The 21,890-nt window shown below is 36.1% G+C and overlaps 2 protein-coding genes across 5 annotated transcripts in view; one reads left to right on the forward strand and one right to left on the reverse strand.

The window, feature by feature from the left end:
• Positions 1 to 829: 829 nt before the first annotated feature.
• Positions 830 to 21,890, forward strand: part of kirrel3a (kirre like nephrin family adhesion molecule 3a) — a 258,127-nt gene continuing 237,066 nt past the window's right edge. For 3 of the 4 annotated variants that reach the window (XM_073874485.1, XM_073874486.1, XM_055207840.2), the window contains exons 1-2: positions 10,107 to 10,245; positions 11,970 to 12,130. The gene's annotated coding sequence lies outside the window, so the exon portion shown is untranslated. Of the gene's footprint in view, positions 1,117 to 8,672; positions 8,770 to 10,106; positions 10,246 to 11,969; positions 12,131 to 21,890 lie in introns of those variants that run through there. The other variant, XM_073874487.1, reaches the window with a different exon arrangement.
• Positions 6,642 to 12,091, reverse strand: smtlb (somatolactin beta). Its single transcript, XM_055207844.2, has 5 exons — positions 11,988 to 12,091; positions 10,115 to 10,299; positions 8,695 to 8,808; positions 8,027 to 8,206; positions 6,642 to 7,374 (listed from the first exon to the last, which is right to left on the reverse strand). Exons 1-5 carry the CDS (start codon positions 12,001 to 12,003, stop codon positions 7,177 to 7,179), a joined length of 693 nt encoding a protein of 230 aa, XP_055063819.2. The 5' UTR covers positions 12,004 to 12,091; the 3' UTR covers positions 6,642 to 7,176.

The raw sequence follows: 21,890 nt of genomic DNA on the forward strand, positions 1-21,890 counted from the left end.
ATGAACCAATTGACTTTTATATAGGTTATGAGTCATAACATTTCATAGAGGCAGAAAACCATCAGCAAGAAAAATCTGAATCCACATAAAGGTCAGATATCTTTATTTGTTAATTGGTGAATAATTTTAGCATGTTGTCAGTAGCCTACCATTAAAATAATGCTCTTTTTTTGTTCAGTACTCAGATTTTACATATAAATATGTTTGTATTATTATATAGTATTATTAAATATACTTTATACATTTTTTAGATATGAAGTGTATAGCAGACCACCTAACATAACCTGTATTTAAAGTGATAGGTCTTTTTGTTGTGTACCCAAACTTCTGCCTAATTTAATTCATGAGAGAAATATCTGTGTCAATTAACCGCACATAAAATAGTTTATAGTCAACAACAAGAGGAAGTGTTTAATATAGAAAGCCTATTTATTTTACTGTCTGTGGTTAACTGACCTAAATGAAAAAAATAAAGTATGGCCTACTTTAATATTTACTGTACAGAGCTTAGCTAGTAAAATTTCTTAACACTATAGTGTTTTTGAACGCTACCATAGTAAATTTTGAAGTATACATAATTTACTACAGTTTATCATTTCACTCTAAGTAGTTACAATATTTCTTTGTATTATGTGGAAAAAAATTGCATTGTTTTCTCCCTGTTTCCTGTGACGTCAGGACACTTGACACACCAAGGTATAAAGCTGTCAGGTGTTTTGTGTATTGTTAAATGTTTTAAAGCATTAATAAAAAAAATAATAAAGCTGTCAGGTTTGCAAAAAAAAATAAATACAATATTTTAAAAATAAATAAGATAGGCTACACTATTTTATACATGAGGTAAATACGTACCAATCCGCATCACGTGATCTGATTGAGTAAATAAAAACGGGTAAATTCAGACACTGAACCCGCCGGAAGTTCTGTCGGCGGGATTCACTAAGCGCGAGCGGATGGGTAGCGAACGAATGGTCAGTGCATCGGTTATACACTTTGTTGTTGCGATGCATTATGGGATTGAATAAGTGCACTTTATATAATTATGAAACTACCACGAATCGGCGGAGCTAGAGATATGTGGACAATTTCATGTGGACCTGAATAACAACTCCTGAGGTAAATTATTTTACACAGGCTACAAGGCTAGCCCTGGTTTACAAATAGCGAAGTTTTAGTCGAATTTAAGTTGTTTTAGTCGCTATTCATATACTTTTATACCGCCCTTCCGGCAATAAATGCATACAGAAGTAACACAATATTACTATTTAAAATGATATTCATACAGGTGAAAAACACTACTGTAGTACACTTAATTAAACTGTAGTCAATTTCCTAGATATTATAGTGTTTTTGAATTTCACCATAGTTAATGTTACAGTACACTATACTGTATTTATAATGATTAATCAATTCACTATAGTAAAGTACAATGAAATTGAAATTTAAAGCTTACATTTTTTGGAAAATTGTGGTATATATATGACAAATTACTTATCTGTGGGCTTTATTTTTCTTTTTTATAATTAATGTGCCCTCATAATCTTTAATCAAATACGCAAATCTTCTTCCTTCCTAAACGAAAAAGATTGCAGAAAATAGCAGCATGACCCAACTGTCAACGATCCAAACAATTCTTAATGGACAAATTCAAGAAGTCCATTCCTACCTTTTTTACTTCAGAATACGTTCCACTCGGATATACGTCACAAGGGGAAATAAGACAATCGCTACATCCGTTTCATTATGACTTTAATAATACTATAGTACACATTAACAAAGTGTAGAAACTACTACAATAAACTACAGTATACTATAATTTACTGCAATTTACTAAGGTATACTACACAGTGTTTCCGCTATATACATTCTACCGTGGCGGGCGGCCCGCCATGCCTAAAACATCCCCGCCACGCCTGCGGTTGTGGATAGAAGGGATACAGCAAACGAAATCTCGCTGGATGACCACTGTTTTATCCTAATCCTTCAACCAAACCCAACTCTAAACACAAAATTTCACAGGATTGTAGGATGTATTTGTATCTCATTTAGCCAGAGCCGCTGTTTTCATCCTAATAATCCTACCTCCAAATCTAATCATTAACTTTTCGACATTTGCTGTATACCTTCTAGACAAAACCCACGGCGGCAGCTCGCAAAAAAGCTACAGAAATGTCCGCCCTGCCAGACTGGCGGTCTTAGAAAAAAATTCCTTTCTGGATTCGCGTTGTTAACTCATTTATAAATAAATCTTCTAAAGTATCATAATTTCTTCCATGGGTTTAGTTTAATGAACCAATATATTTAAATCAACAGAGGATGAGAAACTACATTATTAAACTTTCGATTTAACATATTACGAGTTTTTTGGACATTCATTTGGAATCACTGTACTCATATTATCAACTTATCTGGTCATTAGTCAGTGTCGGCGCCACGAGCGGGCCCTAGGGGGCATGGCCCGGCCACTTGAGTCACTGTGCCCCCTTACTTCTCAAAATAATAATTCACTTAATAATTAAAAAAAATGTGCTGCTAGTACATTTGGTTATACAATGAATACTGATTAAAATTCGGAGTATAATTAATAATAAAAAAAAAAAAATTAAAATACTAACCCACAATGCAATGCTAACATAGTCAGCCAGTTACACGCAGCCACTGTCACGTTCGGGGGCTCAATCGCCATGCGTGAGAACTCATTTTCTGTCTAAATAATGTAAACTTGTAAGTCTTGGCATTTGAGCAAGACAAAGAAATGTCGCGACAAATAAAAGGACCTTTCTAAAAAGTTTTAAAAAGTCCTCTCGTCGCCTGCAGCTCTTCTGAAGGTAAAACGCATAGTTCATTCTGGTGTTAGATATGTCAGTAACATTGTTTTCTTTTGCTATTTGGTTATGTACTGGTCTTTATGATTTGCGTGAGTTATCCAGTCTTGCACTTTAACGTCATTATAAGTTATGGTTTTACTATAGTGAGGGATTTATTTAACAACTTGGCTGGCTGTAACAATCCCGCTAATTTCACGGCTAGTTGCTATTAAATATATAGACATAACATTTTGACTTTTATTAGCTTATTTTAAAGAAATACAAACCTTCTGGGAAAACGTTTCCAGACGCGTTAAAACAAGTCAAAAGACGAACATTCTGTTTAATCATTGTAAATACAATCTCATATACCTGATTAATTATGCATATTTATTCTGTATTAATTTGTAGGTATTAAACTGTCCCTGTTAACGTGACTCGCTCGCAGTACCCGGGTGAGGCTGTGTTTCAGGCGGTTGTTCAAGGAATAAAATACCTTTGAATGTTGCGACTGGCCAATCAGTACCAAGCATTTTACAGTGCCATGTAGTAATAATAATAATAAAATAATAAGATGAACCAGGTGCCCCCACAGTAAAACAGGAGGCCCGCTCATTCTGTATTCTCTGGCGCCGACACTGTCATTAGTTATTCAGAATATAGGCTATAAGCGCAGTAGCGCGCTGCTGACCGCTCAGCTGTCAATCAATCTTCTGTGCTTTAGATCGACACTCACAAAGTTTCACATTAAATGATATGATATTTGTCCAAAAACAAAAGGCTAAATACTGAATACTACTTATATGCGACTGCAAGACATTACTTTGTCGAATCTGTTTGTAAGGAAACTTACATTATTCCCGTGGAAGAGAAGAACGTTGGTAATAGAAACTTGAGGCAGACGGTGAGACACTGTTTTATCTGTTTTCAGACGAAAAAGCAGGGTCGGGGTACCCGCGGGTGAACCGCATAATATTTGATGTAACGGGTGTAATAACAGGCTTTTCGCGCGTCATTTGCGTTGTAGATGCAGGTCGGGACTCAATAGACGAGAGTAAAATGCGGGTCTAACATCCAAGACCAAAATTCGACTCGTTTTTAAATGGCCCTGTGCTTTGTGTTTAAGATCTGTCTGAAGACCGTTAAAGGTTTCTATTCAACTGCGCGATTTGCGGTGTGACCGGCTCGGGGTCTTTATGGTCCGGGTGTGAAATAAAATTGCTGCTGATGGATGTTCGGTCAATCACAGCGGTGCGGATTATCAAACAGGACTGTGCGTGAGTTTGCAACAGCGTAACGCTAAACACGAGCACAACTTGCAATGCACACTACATTAAAACTACAATGAAATATCCGAACTACGTACGTAGCTATGTAACGTTTTTTTAAGAAAATACATTTTAGATCAAACATAGAAAAGCAATATGCTATAAATATAAGGAAAAGTAAAGGACAGCATGAAAATGATAAAAAATACATGTTTGTTTACTGTAGCCTATATTCTACTTTAAAAAAAATAATGTACATTTATAATCATCATGGGCGCCCCCTGCCATAGATATGTATAAAGGCTAGATGGCTCAAGGCGGAGTCCCTAACGGCATCACCTGGCGGCCATCTTACGACAGGGCGCTCGCTCACTCGTAGCATTGAGTTTAATGGTGCAGGTACTTTTAAATGACCATAACTTGCTCAATTTTCTACCGATTTTCAAACGGTTTGGGTTTTTACAAACGTTATTAACGTGGCTATAATTCTGGATGCTTTAACATGTTTCATGAATTTATTTTTTATTTTTAGTATAGGTATGCAGTGTCATAGGTACATCTTTGACGTTTATAACAAACCAAACCGTTTGAAAATCAGTAAAAAATTAAGCAATTTATTGTCATTTAAAAGTACCTGCATCATTAAAACTCAATGCTACGAGTGAGCGAGCGCCCTGTCGTAAGATGGCCGCCAAAATGCGGACGTTGCACTTCATTGGCCAGCAGCGCGGACGAGCCATCTAGCCTTTATACATATCTATGCCCCCTGCCGCCACAGCTGAAAAAAATCCTAGAGGAAACACTGCTACAGTCAACAATGTTTGACACTTAATCCTATAGCGCCCTCACATGGCTTGGCAATAACGTGGCATTTGCAAAGCTTTATAAAATAAGCTTATTTACTTCTCATTGTCCTCAGATTAGAGTCTATGGGCAGATTCCTGTGGGCCATCTCAGATAAACAAATACATCAGTAAAATGTAAACATCTTTACTTCGCTAAACTACTTGCAACAAAAGGCTTGTGGCATCAACAAAACCGTTAACCCTAAATGACAAGAGATTTTGGTTAAGACAAAGTCCTCTTTTGTTTTATCACACTCGCCGTGAAGTGTGATGAAATGGTGCTTGGTTTTTACAAATGAACCATCTCTCTGAAAGACCGGGCTCGATAGACATTTAACTTTCTCCATCTTGAATGATAATTCGGGTAAATCTTTGATGTGCTCATTAGAGGACATTGCAGTGTAGAATATTGGGAAGTCTTTTTCGGTGTAATTTCCATGATCAGTTCAAGATGAATCGCTACTTTGTTAAGCCACTTTTAGATGTTATAAAAACTCAGTTTGACGGCTCTCAGCCTGAGCAGGTTTTGTGATTCATGTACAACATTATACGGTTGAACCTCAAGAGCGAAGCAGCAAGAGTTTTTGTGTTAAAAACATGTAAAATTCTCATTCCATGTTGCCTTTGTCTCTACAGTGGAGTCCAAACTTCTGAGACCACATGAACATGCTTTCATCTTGTATTTGACTAAATGAAATACAGAAATGCTGGAAGTAACATATTAGGTACATCCTGCTTTGCTGTAATAACATCATGAATTTGATCCAGCATGGAAATAAACCATGTTTTATTTAGTGTATTGATTATTATCGGAAAAGCCATGGTTTTACTATAGTGACCATGCATGGGTTAACCATAGTTTTATGGTTTTAACTAGTTCATCATACCTCAGATGTAAATATTGGTACTAAAGAGTGCATATTAGTACCTTAAAGATACATATTGGTACCAATAAGTATATGTTCCAAAATGGTACATACTGTATTAGGACCTTTTTAAAGGGTACTGCCCCAAAGGCAATAGGTTCGAACCAATAGTTGGCAGAGCCTGCCGTTGCCATCTTGGCCATGCGTCACCACGCATCACTCGCGGATAACTAAAATAGGGTAAAGAGGCTGGACTTACTGAAACCACGCCCACCTAGCTCGATGGTAGTGACAGCAGGGGCAGTTCAACGGTCACTCAAATGGCCACACCCTTAATTATGCAGAAATTAAGGCTTAATATAATTTTAACGGATGAGTTATAAAATAATACACCCACACACAGTTGTAATGAAGGGCAAAATTAGCTATATAGACCAAAGTCACCTTTGGTCACAGGGTGTAAACATATTAATTTTTGCTGTAAAGTTGAGCATTTTAACATGGGGGTTAATTGGGATTGACTCCCTTTTGCAGCCAGCCTCTAGTGGCCAGTCGATGAATTGCAGTTTAAGTCATTTCCGCATTGGCTTCATCAGAGAGATCAGAAGGTTGCCCCTCGGTTCGAACCCAGGGAACACACAAACTAATGAAAAAAATGTATACCTTGTAATGCACTGTTTGTCGCTTTGGATAAAAGCATCTTCCAAATGCATAAATGTAAATGTTATTTTCTTAAGGGGGCTCCATAAAATGTGATTTAGAAATAATGGCGATCTAGAAAGCTTTTTTGAACGAAACCTTCCTCTATAGGGTGAATTGACATAATGTGGGAACATTTTTGAATTTCAGACTTCTGTGATATGTGCATGCTCTTTGATGATTGCTCCACCTACATGTATGACTGGACATTTGAGATTTTTTTGTGATGCCACTTCATGTATTTTTGGGGGACCTACAAACACTAGACCTTAGTTGTCCCATATCAGGCAGTGTCCCACTTCTGAGCAATTTAACCTATACAAAATCACATTTGGCTTTTGAACAAACATGTTTTAAGGTATTTATTGATAAATAAATAAGCATGTGGAAACAGATCCTGTATAATGTATTGAATATTGTGCAGAATAAAACTTTGTGGCAAAATGAAACTTAAAATGAAGAGTTTGGTTCTAAAACGAGATAACTCTGTTTATTATTATGTTATCACGTTTTATAGTGTTTCTTAGCTGTATTTTTTTTAGTTATGAAGGCTTAAATCAAAACAAACTAACTGCAGTTTGATTGATATTAATTGGAATGCACAATCAAAAACAACATTTTTGAGTCATCTTGTTTAGGAACCAAACTCTTTAAATAGTGGTGCTTTGAATTTTGGTGTTGTACATTCATGCTAGAAGAAGGAGCAGTTCTGCTTGTCTGTCTGTCTGCATTTCAACAGTTTGAGGAAAGTTTCTATCTTGTGAGCGTCTTTCCTGAAGCAGTAGAGGACACTGTAGTCTCTCCTCACAGACTCAAAGATGTCAGGAGACCCCAAAAAATCAGACATACTGGCAGGGCCCTCCGACAGTAAACTACCTTCACCAAGTAGCTGAAAGAGAGCGAGAGAGCACAAATAAATGTTTGGTTATCAGTAATACATCATAATCACCAAAAACATTATTCAGATTATTCTTTGAAGTAACACTTGGTGAAGAATTGAACACAATTGCTGCACCCGAAATTGCCTACTTCCGTACTATATAGTATGAAAATCAGTAGGTGAGGCGAGTACTTTGTCAAAATATATAGTATTTCGGGAAAACAGTAGGCAAAAAGTCCCCCGATGACCTGCAAGTGTGCCTTCGGTGAATACTTTACTATTTCGTGAGAGGAGTCACCTAACGAAGAAGGAGAGGCGTCGGCATATAAAAAATGTCAGTAAGCAGTAACGCGGCTCTATTCAAATTTTAATACATAAGGAAAACAATTGTCCCTTGTGGTTAAGTTGTGCTTGTTGAACGTCACCTGAATTACATCACTTGTTAACAGCTTATGTGACGTGATATTCATACTATAAATAGCACGTGCACGGTTGTTGAATAAATACTTCATCTAATTAAATCAGTTTGCGATTTCAGATGCAGAGAATCAGACTGAAATTGACATTAAACATGAATTAAGAAATAATTGAATGAAGTAAATCGAAGTAATGTTGATTTCATGTTAACGTTATGAAAAGGTTATTAGCTATTCGAACTTACCTGTCTAATAAGTACTAGTATACCCTGTTCTAAGCTCATGAGTTTGGTAGATAACCATTTGGTTCTGTTAAGCAGCACACTTGGGACGTTGTCATAGTTCTCCAGAGATCTCTGTAGATCCGCTAATGGATCGATCCAGAACTGAATCAGAATCAGTACAGAGTGTAGAAGCCATTTGTCCTGGAGGAAGAAATATCATATTTTTATTTTTGCAGTACATCTGTTTAAACCAAAAATTTTAATTTGGTCATCATTTACACTCATTCCAAATGAGTATAATTTTTCTGAAGAGTGTTTATGTCTGTGCTTTATTATAATAAAGTAGTTTAGGACCAGGGGCAAACTCCAGATAAGAACTAAAAATTCTTATCACTATATTTCTTGTCTTTTATAACCAAACAATAGCTTTGTGAGAGAGATGAATATTTAAGTTGTTTTGTCATCTATCTTGAGAGCCATGGTCCACCATTCATTTACATTTTATGGAACAGTCAGCTTAGATGTTCCACTATATATAATTTTAGTGTCCCATGGACGAAAGTAAAGGTTTTAAAAGACACAAGGATGAGTAAAAGATGAAAGCATTTTCACTTTTGGGTGAACTTTTCAAGAACATAACTTCACAAAACTGTATTTTCTTTTGAAGGCAGTCCATCAGTGGTACTTACAGAGATTTGCTGGATTTCACTTTTGGATGCTGGAACCGGCACACTTCTGCGTGCACACATGGTCCCTTCATGAAGGTATGAATTCATTACTGATAATGGAATAAACATCTCCTCCTGAAACATGAAGGAAACCTTTAACAACTTGTATTAATTTTTTGAATACACTATTTTTAAATGGTCCCTAGATGTCACTGGGTTGGTACTCTTTCAGAAAGTACACATTTGCATCAAAAGAGTTCATATTAGTACCTCAGAGGTACATGTTGGTACCAAATACATATAAGTACATTTAAAGTACCAATAGTTAGCTTGTCTGGAACCAAGCACACATTCATTATACTTTATGAGCGGCCCCTACGGTAATAGGATTTTAGTTCTCTTTCCCTGCCTCGTCCCGAGGACACCGAGAGTAACAGACCCATTTCCTACTGCGTTGAAGCTTATCACATCGATGATCTTCTGGTTTCCCATCATCGTGATGCCCAACCAATGTCTGCCCAGCGACCACGGACCGCTTCCCTTTAATTTCTACATTTAAATATTATTAAATCTTATGTATATGTATGTATGTATGTGTGTATATATATTTACATGAAGGCGTAGTGATATTACGCACTGCCCAAAAATAGTCTCCTTGGTTACTTTCAATAGCAGGGTACTATTTTCGGGCACTGCCTAATATCACTACACCTGCTGCAGCCATGTTACGGCAGCAAAGTCCCTATTGCGCCAGAATGAGAGTAAAGTCCTAGCCATATCTGCCTAGAAAATCGCAACTTTGATATTTCCGTCGGTCTTAGTACATGATGTAACTACAGAAGAGTCAAGCTTTAAATAGGTTATTTTTTAGCATGATGCTAATGGTCTAATCAGATTCAATGGATTATACTAAGCTATGCTAAAAGTGGTACCGCCAGACCCGGAAATCAGCTGAATGGATTCCAAAGCGGTAAGAATCAAATGTTTAACTCAAGGGGAGCTGGAAAATTAGCATATTTCAAAAAAAGTGGAATGTCCCTTTAAGGGTTTTTTTTTCTCCCAAGAACTTTATTCCAACAGGGTTTTTCTCCTAGGACTTTTTTCAACCTCTTGGGAGACAGCTGACATTAGCTTAACTTGGAACTTTCTTCTATACATTACATTACATTTCTCCACTACAGTTCAATCTGAGCTGTTTTTATTAAATGTAAAGCTGCTTTGTAACTATTAAATAATTGTGAAAAGCGCTATATATAAATAAAATAAAATTGAATTGAACCTTTTTAAAGGGTAATGCTCCAGTGAAAGCTTGGGAAATTTTTTTAGGCAGGACTGATATTTTAATATAAATATTTGACATTATGAGTTCACAAATACACATTTTAATAAAAGTAAATGATGTTTCATTATTTCAGCAAAGCACAAACTAGATGTCACTCACAAACAGCATCTTGGACTCTTCAGAGATGCGATAAATGAGCTCTGCATGTTGAACGGCACGGTCCAGAAGTTTCTCTACTGAGATGGTACAGGGAGTCACATCAGAACCTTGTTCTGAGCACTCAAGAGCAGGTATCATCATGGCCTGTAGTGCACAGAGCACAAACCCCACACAAACCTGAAAAACTTTACAAAGGATAGGAGACGAAAGGAAAGAGGTTGTTTAGGAGGTGCAATTATTAATACTCACATATTGAAAATGTGTGACATTTTCTAATAATCTAATAATAATAACAAGCTCATCATCTAATAATAAGACATTTGATTTTACATTAATTTCAATCTTTGACATGATCTTACTCAATCAATATTAAAGGAATAGTTCATCCAAAAATTTAAATTCTGTCATCATTTACTTGCCCTCATGTTTTTCTAAACCTGTATGAGTTTTTTATTTTGATGAACACAAAAGAAGATATTTTGGTAAATGATGGTAAGCACAAGCACTCAGCTGCTGTAACCATTGACTTCCATAGTAGGAAAACAAATACTTTGGAAGTCTTGTGAGAAATGATGAAGAAGATATTTTGATAAATAATGGTAAGCACACAGTTGACAGTTTCTATTGAATTCCAATGTATTTGTTTTTTCCTACTATGGAAGTCAATGGTTACAATCAGCTGTGTGCTTAATTCAGTTTTTTTATTCAGTTTTATTTATGTAGCCCTTTCAGAATTGTTTAATTGTTCCAAAGCAGCTTTACATTAATAAAAATGAGAAAAACCTCATAGGACAACAAAGTTACAAAGTAGAGCGGATAAGATTAATCCATACTGATAAGCGGAGTAATGTAACGTATAAGTAACGTAATGTAACGTAGTTCTAAGTTAAGCTAATGTCAGCTTCTATGAGAATAAATCCCTTGAAAGAGAGCCAGACAAAGCAGGTTCTTTAGACGATATTTTAAAAGATATATTAGAAGATATATATGAAGAGTTTCGTTGCAAAACGAGATAACTCCGTTTAGTTGTGCATTCCAATTAATTTAAATTTTTGATTTGTTTTGATTTAAACCTTCATAACTTAAAAAATACAGCTAAGTAGCACCATAAAACAAAAAATAACATGATGACATAATAATAAACATGTTTTGACAAAAATGTTAAAAACGGAGTTATCTCGTTTTGCAACGAAACTCTTCATATATAAAAAAAGTGAATTAAAAGTCTTAATAATTTAAATTAAAAGGTAAAGGAAGCAGTTGGTTGTCACTGGGCAGACTTTTGTGATCCAGTAGAAAAAATAACATACTGTAAGATTTATTAAAAATTAAAACATTTAGAAATAAAGGAAAGCATTTTGACATTTTGATAAATGCTTACCATTATTTATCAAAATATATTTTTTTGTGTTGACCAGAAGTTTAAAACAGGTTTTAAAAAAATCCCATTTTTGGGTAAACTATCCCTTTAAATATATCAAGGTTATATTTTCACAGAATTATGTAGTTGATTTTAATAATTAAAAAATATATATTTTTTATTTTAAATAATTTATTATTATTATGTAGGATGATTTTATTTAAAACATTAAATCACAAAAAATGACTTGAACTGGGTTTTTATAGGCATGACCACATTTTTCTTAAAGCAATTTGCATGCCATAAATCATAACAACCATTTTCTTAAATGTAGAATATAAATATCTCTTTTGTATAAAGATTTCACACATTTAACAAGATATACTTCAACCATCCAGAAATAAGTTAGTGGAAATTTTCAAACTAATTACTAATTGTCCTAATTAGTAAAAGCCACATAATTATTTTCTAACTACGAATATTGTCTTAATACAGATATGAAGACCTTCTTACCTGCAGTTTGCTTCATTTTGCCGAACCAAAGAAAAGTCTCGTCTGAGATCTGGCTGTGGTTCTTTCACAGTAACCTCTACCTTAAATACTCAACGGGCTTTATGAATTAATCAACCAAGAAAACAACTTAAACGCACGTAATGGTAAGTTGATATTTGTGACAACGTGTGACCACTCTGATTTTATGCATCATTCGTTGTATGCGTCACTAGTGTTTATCGCACAGTAGGACTATTTCGGTTGATTTCGATAGTTAAGGTTATTATAATTTAATTACAAATGCTGACTAGTTACAGGATCTAAAAATACTTCTCATACAAGGTGGATTAAAGCCAAAGGTGTCAGACCACATGAAAATTTGGGATTTTAGGATTCGGTACGAACGAACATTATGATGTGAAATAAATGAAAAATATTTTCTAGGTCATTCTTTTAAAAATCGAATTTGTGACATGATAGATATATTTGTATAAATCTCATTGAAATGACAAGATGCTCCTTGGAACATTATCAAATTATTCTGGAATAACATGGATCATCAGGTTTTGGACAAACTTGAAGAGCCAATGGACTCTTAAAATTAAAATTGTTTAAAAGGTTCTTCAGAGCGATGCCTTGATCCATTTTTTCATTTTTTTTCATACATTTTTATTGTCTAAAGAAACCTTTGGGAAACAGAAAGGTTCTTCGGATGTTAAAGGTTCAGCCAAAAATGGTTCTTCTATGGCATCCTAAACCACCTTTATTTTAATAGTGTACAATAATAAAGAGATTATTACTAAACTATATTAAAAGGAAAGTGTTAAGTAATCATTTTAACATATTTGATGTGGTCAGAATATCAACATAAGATGAAAATAGCATGAACAAACACATTATGTTATTATGTAACAATGTTTCAAATGAGCAACAGATAGTCACGTGCAGATGTCTAATTATTTTATTCATCATTTTCCTTTCCAGCAAGTGTATCCACCAGGCTAATGTCTTAAGATCTTACAAGCGATCAGGTTTCCGACTTCTGACGTTGTTCATGTCAAAGTCGTGGGGTCACATTTACTTCGTGACGTAGGTAATGATCTTTTATAATGAAATTCATAAAGAAACAGATTAAGCAGAACAGCATTTTTGTTTTAAATTCGGCTTTGGTGGTAACAGAATAACCAGAAACGATTGCTATATACTTCCGTCAGAACAGATTGTTAAAATCTTCACGTGCGCAGTACACTTTAAAAAGCTCCTGTAATATTTTGGTACAGATATTTATACATTTGGTACCAATATGTAAGATACTAATATGTATCTTTAAAGGGGGCATACATATCATGAAAATCTGACTTTTTCCATGTTTATGTGCTATAATTGAGTCCCCAGTGCTTATATCAACCTGGAAAATGTGAAAAAGATCAACCCAGTAACTTAGTTTTTGTAAATCATTCTTTGCAAGCATGTGAAAAATAGGTAATTGAAATTTGGCTCCCCCTGTGATGTCAGAAGGGGATAATATCGCCCCATTAATCTGCTCTATCCAACTGTGATATCCAAACCTTTAGATGGACATTATAATTACACAAAATAGGCAGCTGTATTAAGATGAATATGTATTAAGGTTTTTGTATGGCACGCATTAATGAAATTGTCTGGCTGCAAGATTTGAACATGACGGCACATAACCGTCATGACACTAACACAACTGTTTCATTGTCAGTCTGAGTCTGAATACGGTAGCAAGGGGCTTGTGTTAATCTCTAATTACTTACAATCCTGCAAATGCGTTTCACACAAATCAACTTACAGAGAGATAATTGCAATGCCAGTGTCAGGTCAAAACCTCAAGGGCACGGCAGTGATAGAAGTTAGAAGATTGCGAATTAGAAACTGGAGACATGAGATAAACCCTACAGGCTGGTGAACAGACAGTGATATTCAGAGAGCCAATCGAAAGTTAAGATCAGAGTTTGTAATAACAAAGAGAGAGAGAATTTTGATTAGACACAGACACACATACAGAGATAACAACAAATACATAAACATGAATAACATTTAGTTCCTCTGAGATTCGTTTTACACCCCAGTTCTCTATCATTCTCTTTTTTCTTCTCTCTGTGAACTTTTTGACAGCATTTCAAAGGCAAGCACATTATCAAATATGAGAAAAACTCAGCTCACCTATACTTGACAGAGACGCTGTATAATCGCTATGGATTTTTCACTGCAATTGTGTCTTAAGAGAAGCTCTGAATATTTTATCCTTTTTGTAACGATGCCTTATACCTAAGAGTGCACACATACTGATAAAACGTGACCCTGTCTGTGAAATCCAGGCTAAAGTCTCAATCTAATTAGGATTTAATTTCAGTCATTATTTCAATTGACATGATATTTCTCAGACAGTATAGATATCAAGGTTATATTTTAACTGAATTATGTAGAGGATTTATGTAAAAAACATTAAATTACAAACATTTATTTATACTTTAGGAGGGTTTTCACATGCATTTTCACATCAAAAACAGTCATTAAGGTACATTTTATATATATACAGGTGAATAAATAAGCTTTCCATTTTTGTATGGTTTGTTAGGATAGGACAATATTTGTCAGAGATACAAATTTACACAAATGTAGAATCTGATGGTGCGTTCACACCAGACGCATATGACTCGGAAAGCAATTTTGGCTAAAACAAGCCAAAATTTGGGCTTCCAGTGAAAGTCTATTAGACGTCTAACCAAAGCCCAAGAATAAACGACGTGTATACTTTTAGAACATGTAAAAGAAATGAAAGCCAAAACCTTGAACACCTGTTGACTATGCTTAAATGATGCAACATCTCCAAGTTATTATATTGGAAAAAATGGCATGTTGTTCTGCTCCATTACTGCTTCCGTCTTCCATCATCTCGCTTTCTGATTGGACATTGTTTCGTTGCACGTAATAATCTCATCAGCGTGCGGGCGTTTGTCCTCAGGGTTTCCACAACACACCAGGAGTTCTGATCTTAACTCTTTCGCCGCCATTGACGAGATATCTCGTCAATTAAGAGAAAACGCTTCCACGACAATGACGAGATTTTACGTCTTTCCGCAATACCGCTATTATCCACCAGGTGGCGCACTTCCTCAACTTATACAACCTGGAAGTAGCGCCTCACGTGAAAGAGAAAGAACTCCGTGTAAGATCGCTCTGCATCTGATCTCTATCAAAAGTCCTTCGCAAAAATGGAATTATCTCAGCTTTTTGCTCAAAATTGGGTGTTTTTGAAGAAACATACCCATGTTTGAGAGGTGATTACAAGAGAAGTAATGAAGGTAGGATGAAACGTTTTTTTTTTTTTGTTTGAAAGCAGAGGGTCTGTTCTTTCATCTGATATATTGTTTGTTTATATATTTAAAGAAGAACATTTTCTGGAAGGCATTAAACTTTTGTGAAAATTATGAAAAATGCTGGCGCTGGCTGGCAACTTTTTTAAAAACACTGGCGGGGAAAGAGTTAAATATTAAATATGTTTAATATTTACGATTCATGACGCCTCCGACGTTCTTCCAATCAGGTGCGGACACTCTTAACACACCTCAGACCAAGGGAAAATCTAATAAGATAATCTGTAGAACCATCAAGATAATCGGACATATAGCTAGGATTGTCAGAAGGGGGGAAATCGACCGAAAATCAGCCCGATTATTTTTTTGGTGTGTAGCCACTTGGAAGAAAGTGAATGAGGAGTTCGGACAATCTGATAAGTTGTAAAAAACTTTACTCTTTACTCAATTTGAGCTATATATAAACATATTGAGAATACAAGCAAGCTAAAGCCGGGCAAATTAAGTGTATCTGAATCTGAATGAAGCGAGTTAACTCAAAATGTTAAATTTTAGCTTCCAAAATGTTAACTTTTAGTTAACTCAAGCTTCCAACTACACGTCAATAACGTGATTTATTCGTTTCATTCACGTCTGGTGTGAACGCACAGGCAGCAAAAAATCTAAATATTGAGAAAATTGTCTTCAAAATTGTCTTTAGCAACACATATTACTAATGATAAATAAAGTTTATATATATTTACAATATAAAAATTTCAAGATCTTTAAATATCATCCAAATAATATTTGGCATAAAAAATCTATAATTTTTTTGGCAATTGTTACCGTGCTACTTATGACTTGTGGTCCAGGGTCACAAATGTAAATGCATGACAAATGTGTTATGTAAATGTAATGCAGTGTAAAAGTAGCATCTAGTGACCAATGAGGCTTTGATCGTGTTTCTTAAAGCTTTATGCAGTTTAAAATGTTAGTACGCCCTATAGCCAGGCTTGGTTTGCAATTTAACCCCTGTTGTGTTGTTTCAACCAAAAATGCTGGGTTGTTTTAACACAATGTTGGGTCAAATATAAACACTTTCTGGGTTAATTTTAACCCAGCCGCTTGGCTTATCCCTTTTTAACCCAACGCTGGTTTAAAATTAACCTAGCATTTTTTAGAGTATAATAGCAAATGGCTTTTCAATATGTTCAAGTAAAATACATAATTTAGTTTGGTTATGTGACCTAGTAACAATGTATCTGTGAAAACTCAGCTAAAGTGATTATTTGTGATTTACTGCATAAAATCATTCTACGTAATATAAAGAACATGTGAAAATATAACCTTGATATCTTTAATATTGCTGAATAAGATCATGTCAAAGATTGAAATCAATGATTGAGATCAAACGTTGATGCTCTCAGCCTCATAATAAGATTTCCCAGACAGGGTCACGAACGTAGGATCTCGGTTCTGTCAGGAACTTGATTGTCTTCCACTAGGTGTCAGTAAAGGTCTGGCAGGATTTGACAGATGGTCTCATATTCATCAGCTGGTGCGCGGAGGGGCCCGGGATCATTTGTGCAGAGGAGAGATGTCACGATAACAAAGACAGATTGTGAAATGATACACTCTATCAATCAGACGTGGAAAGAAGGAAAACAAATCAACTGCAGTTTAATGAAGAATGAAACGGGAGGGAAATGAAAGCGTAAATGGAAATGTGTGATTACCTGTTGTACTATCGTCTGTGCTTGCTCTCTTTTAATTGAGGCATAGAAATGAGCTTTACAAATTCATTATTTTCAGTACATCTTGCAAGCACGCAAACACACAAACCATTGATGGAAGTTCACTTGTTTGCCAAATCAAATCAGACTTTTTTATGGGCATCTACAGTTTTTATTAATAGTTGTTGGTATCACTTTAAGGTGTGCATCAGCTCATAAAGCCGATTGGGGTCTATTGATACGTGAATGAGTATAATCTATTTCTCTCTCACCGGTTAATTCCCCGCTGTCATTGTTCTGCATTCGTGCCGTTTTCGAATAACATGCAGGTGAAGTCGGATAATGATGGCGAAACGATTTGAGAGGATAATGTTCTCGTCTTAATGCTGCATTTCCTCATCCAGTGGCCATAGAAAGGCCCGGAAGAAACTCGATGAGCACCTCTCAAAATAATTGGTCATTTCAAACAATAAACCCAGGACCCGTGGCCTAGTCCTTTCTCTTACCGTGCCGGACTCTTTAATGGGCAGATTTTTATAGCTGCGCTGTACTTATCTTCCTCTGATCAGTATTTGCTCTGCAGAACTATCGGATAAAGACTCGCTGGCGAACAGCTTGAAGCTGCGACACTGACATGATCTAGTTGTTTCATTCTGAACTAATGCGTGTGTCATACTGTTCACATTCGAGATGCGCGCTGAGACGAGTCCCCGAACAGTGAGGAGAGCACACAGCGCTGGAAATTATCGTTACATCCAGTTATTGTCAGGCATATAAGAAATAAAGCAAATATGCTCCCTGCTGTAGGGTCATTTCTAGAAACCGGGGCCCTTTGTGTTCCCTATTAGCATATGCTTAAACGATGATGTTAACAAGCAAGAAAGACCTACAAATGACTTTTACCAGGTGTTATTATAAGAGACAAAGATTTTTCATGAGGATGCATTTTTCAACTTCTCACTGCTGTACTAGCAAGCATGCACATTTACTGTAAATAGCAGACATGTATTTATTTATTTATTCTCTCCCTTTTTCTATGTCTGCAACACTAGTTGCGTTTTCATTACCCTTCAAATTGTGCAAATTGAAATGGCGAATTAAAAATGCACCCAATGGAAACACGGCAATTTAGCATAAACTCCCATATAATGCAAACAAGTTTGTCTATTTTTCACAAACATACCTGTGCGACTTGTGACTAGTTTTGTGTCATGTAAAAGAAGCATCTAATGACCAATGAGGCTCTCTCTTTCTATCTCTCTAGCTGCGTTTTCATTACCCTTCAAATTGCGCAAATTGAAATGGCGAATTAAAAATGCACCCAATGGAAACACGGCAATTTAGCATAAACTCCCATATAATGCAAAAAAGTTTTTATGTTCGGGTGAGGTGGTTTTTCAAGTAATAACCACTTTTGCCTATTTCCCACAATTTGTAACAAACAATTTGTAAAAACCATCAAGCACATGATATCAAAATACCACGTGAGCGCTTCTGGAGTCGACTGCTCTATATGGTTTAGAGTCGCTCTCGCAGTATTTTGATGTCATTCGCATGTTGTTCTGTGCGGGCAGCACTTTATAAAATCGAACATACATGTTGCCATGGTTTTTGGAATGATCGTGAGACAACAAAATTAAATTTTAGTCGCATAACATCGGTTAATGGAATAACAACGTCATTTCGCAATATTTTTTTGAAATGTGTACTTGCATTATTCCAAATGTATTCAGCAATGTTTGAATCCAGAAAATTCTTAGGGGGTGTGCACACCCAAGGCGCTTTCGCTAGCAACTTGCAGATGTTTTTGATTGTTTCCAATGGAAGCGCCACGCTTTTCAAAAATGACAGCAGCTAGTTTTTGTCTGCCTTGAGCGCAGAGAGAACAATTTTCAACTTTGGGTGGAACGCTCAGCTCGTCAATGTCACTTCTCACTCGGCTGTCCAATCACAGTGGAGGAGGGGTGGGACAAATATCACATCAACCAATCGCAATGTTCAACGATTGATAAACAAAGCAGAAGTATCATCATAGCAACTAAAGCGCTCAGCTGAAAAAAAGCTGGCAAGCGCCTAGAGTTAGCGTTTTTATATTATATTTTTATATAATATAAATGAACAAATGTATATACACGTGTAAACATTTCTTAAATATATACATGCATGTGTGTGTAATGTATTTATATATACATAATTATTATACACAGTACACAAACATATATGATGTAAACAAAAACTTTTATTTTGCAAACGATTAATCGCGAATAATCGTTATGCAGTCCTGTGTAAATCACCATTGGGCCCGTGTTAATAGTGATACTTGTTAGTGGAGTCATGTCATGGTTATCATTGGTTTCCACTTTTGGTGCCATAGAAACCTTAGTTGTGTTTCATTTGGCACTGCGCAGACTGATCAGCATGTAACATCAAAGTATGCAGAAAATTATTAAAAAGTAGTACCAACGACCAACTAAACAATTACACTTCAAATATCTTTTTTTCATTTACTGTAGTTTTTATAATGCTGGTGTAAATTCAAATCTTTGTTTTTAAAATAAGGTTGTTTTTCGTGTCACGTCATGATTGACAGCTGTGATATGCGCATTCTGCGAAGGCGAGGGCGGGGCCTTGCTTTCGTGGCTTTACTTCCTGCTCACTACTGTGCAGGACTGATCCCGAAATTGCTACTGCGCAGACTCAAGACCAAGATGCCAACGCCGTAGCGGGACACTGACGGCTTTACTTTTCACCAGTGGAAGAGAGCGAACAGGCGTCGTCCATCTTTTTTACAGTCTATGGTTGTCACGCAACAATCGATGTGAACAGTGCGTATGTGGAAGTAGTACTTGTAGCGTCTAGCACGCCAATCTGTTGTTGCTTCTTTCAAGTCACACTGTGTGTGTTATGAAACTTAGCGACAAAAATGACATATTGTGCCTTTAAAGCTGCAATCTGTAACTTTCGCCTGTTTATTGCCATCTTTGTTTGAAACATAAAATTGCTGATTATTTTATGGATCTCAATCTGTGTTTTGCAGCCAAATGACATCAAACTGATATTTCTGGTGAAATCATACATGGCAGCTCAAATTATAAAACCTTATTTGCAGTGATGGGAATAACGGCGTTATAAGTAATCAGCGTTACTACTAACGGAGTTATTTTTTTCAGTAACGAGTAATCAAATAAATTACGGTTTCCCCCGTTATAGCGCCGTTATCGTTACTGACATTAAAATGCTGCGCGTTACTAAAATTGATCTCACTGTAGTGATTTTCACCCGCGTATGCTCCCTCTCACAGCCAAACACTGTTTTTCTCTTGTGTGTTTATGTGTGTGTGTTGGGAGAAACATAACTGATGATGATTGGTGTCTGTGTGTTAGAGGGGGTGGGAGAACCACATAGCTGATGATGATTGGCTTAATTACCATCGTTAGCCAACCAGAGGCAGAGTTCACAAACAGGCACCACACTCATACAGTCCGAGTCTGAGCGAGCAGTGTAAAAAAGTCTGAGCAACTTTGTCACTTTGTCGCTAGATTTAGCAACTTTCTATCACTTTAGCGACTTTATAAGACAAATCTAGCTATCTTTTCTGGCGTGGTTGGAGACTTTTGTAGACTGACATGAAGATACGCGTAGTTTTCTCTTCTCAACGAGCAGACAGGGCGATGGCAAGTACAACAAGCTCAAAGGTAGCAGTCGCAAACACAAAGTATAAAGCACTACTTTTCCATTGTTGAGGTGAAAGGCAAGAATGTTTGTGTAATGTGTAACTTATGCCCATGAAGAAAAAGTCTCTCCACGTCTGTGGCAAGTAATTCTGATCTAATAAAGCACCTCACATCGTCGCATGCTGCCACAAAATTTGTGATTTCTCTTTAGTATCAATTTTAGAAACATATTTCATTTTGTAAGGGGCATTCAAGTTATTTGAAATATTAGAATTTTTAAGTAACGCAGTAATTACTTTTCCTGGTAATTAATTACTTTTATAATAATGTAACGCAGTAACTAACTCAGTTACTATTTGTACTATAACAAATTACTTTTTTAAAGTAACTTTCCCAACACTGCTTATTTGTGAATCAAGGTAAGGCAATACGACAATTTTGAGGGCAGATTTATAATAAAACAATAAAATAAATTACATATTGCAGCATCAAAGTGTTTACATTTAGCTTGATGTGGCACCATGTGATTTATCAGAGCTTAAAAAACTAGTCTGATGGAATAAAAAATCATAAAGAAATGTATTTTAAACACTCGAATAGGTCCTTATTTTGCAGAAACACCCCATGGTATCCAGTGGCACGGTTAAAAGGCTTCTTTGTTTTTTCGCAGTTGCACAGGGGTCATGCACATAGAGACAAAGGGGACCGGCGAACGTGTCTGTAGTTCTCAGCGCCTGGGCTTTCAGCAGGACCTCGCTCTCTGAAAACCACGCGGCTTATCACTCACTGAACCCTGCTGGTCCACTGCCAGCTGGCTAATACCAAACTTTATTCATTCGAATGTGTGACTCATAATTAAATCATGAGCTTGAGTATGGATTCATAGCGCTGCTTATGAGAACGGAAATAAACAGCTGTAAATTGCGGCCCTCCAGGAGCCCTCGGCAAGGCGCTTAAAAAACCTGAGAAATAAACAGTTAAATATTCACTGCACACCTGATAGCACAAAAGCCACATAGAGAAATATCCATTAATTATCGCAATTCATCAAGTTAATAGGCTGTGTTTGAATAATAGTCTGGGTATAAAAAAGAGCAACGGTTTTACCCCATTAAGCTCTCTAATACTCTCCTGCACAAAGAGAACATCAGCACGCGGCAACCGTCATTACACACATGCACACGCAAGTATATG

Source organism: Misgurnus anguillicaudatus, chromosome 12, assembly GCF_027580225.2.
Source record: "Misgurnus anguillicaudatus chromosome 12, ASM2758022v2, whole genome shotgun sequence".
NCBI classification, from domain to species: Eukaryota; Metazoa; Chordata; class Actinopteri; order Cypriniformes; family Cobitidae; genus Misgurnus; species Misgurnus anguillicaudatus.

What these genes read in the sequence shown, in the direction of transcription:
- smtlb (XM_055207844.2), bottom strand. An exon ending in AAGAGTCCAAGATGCTGTTT is followed by an intron (nt 8,809 to 10,114) that starts GTGAGTGACATC and finishes TTCATGTTTCAG; the next exon opens with GAGGAGATGTTTATTCCATT. An exon ending in TACTAGTACTTATTAGACAG is followed by an intron (nt 7,375 to 8,026) that starts GTAAGTTCGAAT and finishes GCTCTCTTTCAG; the next exon opens with CTACTTGGTGAAGGTAGTTT.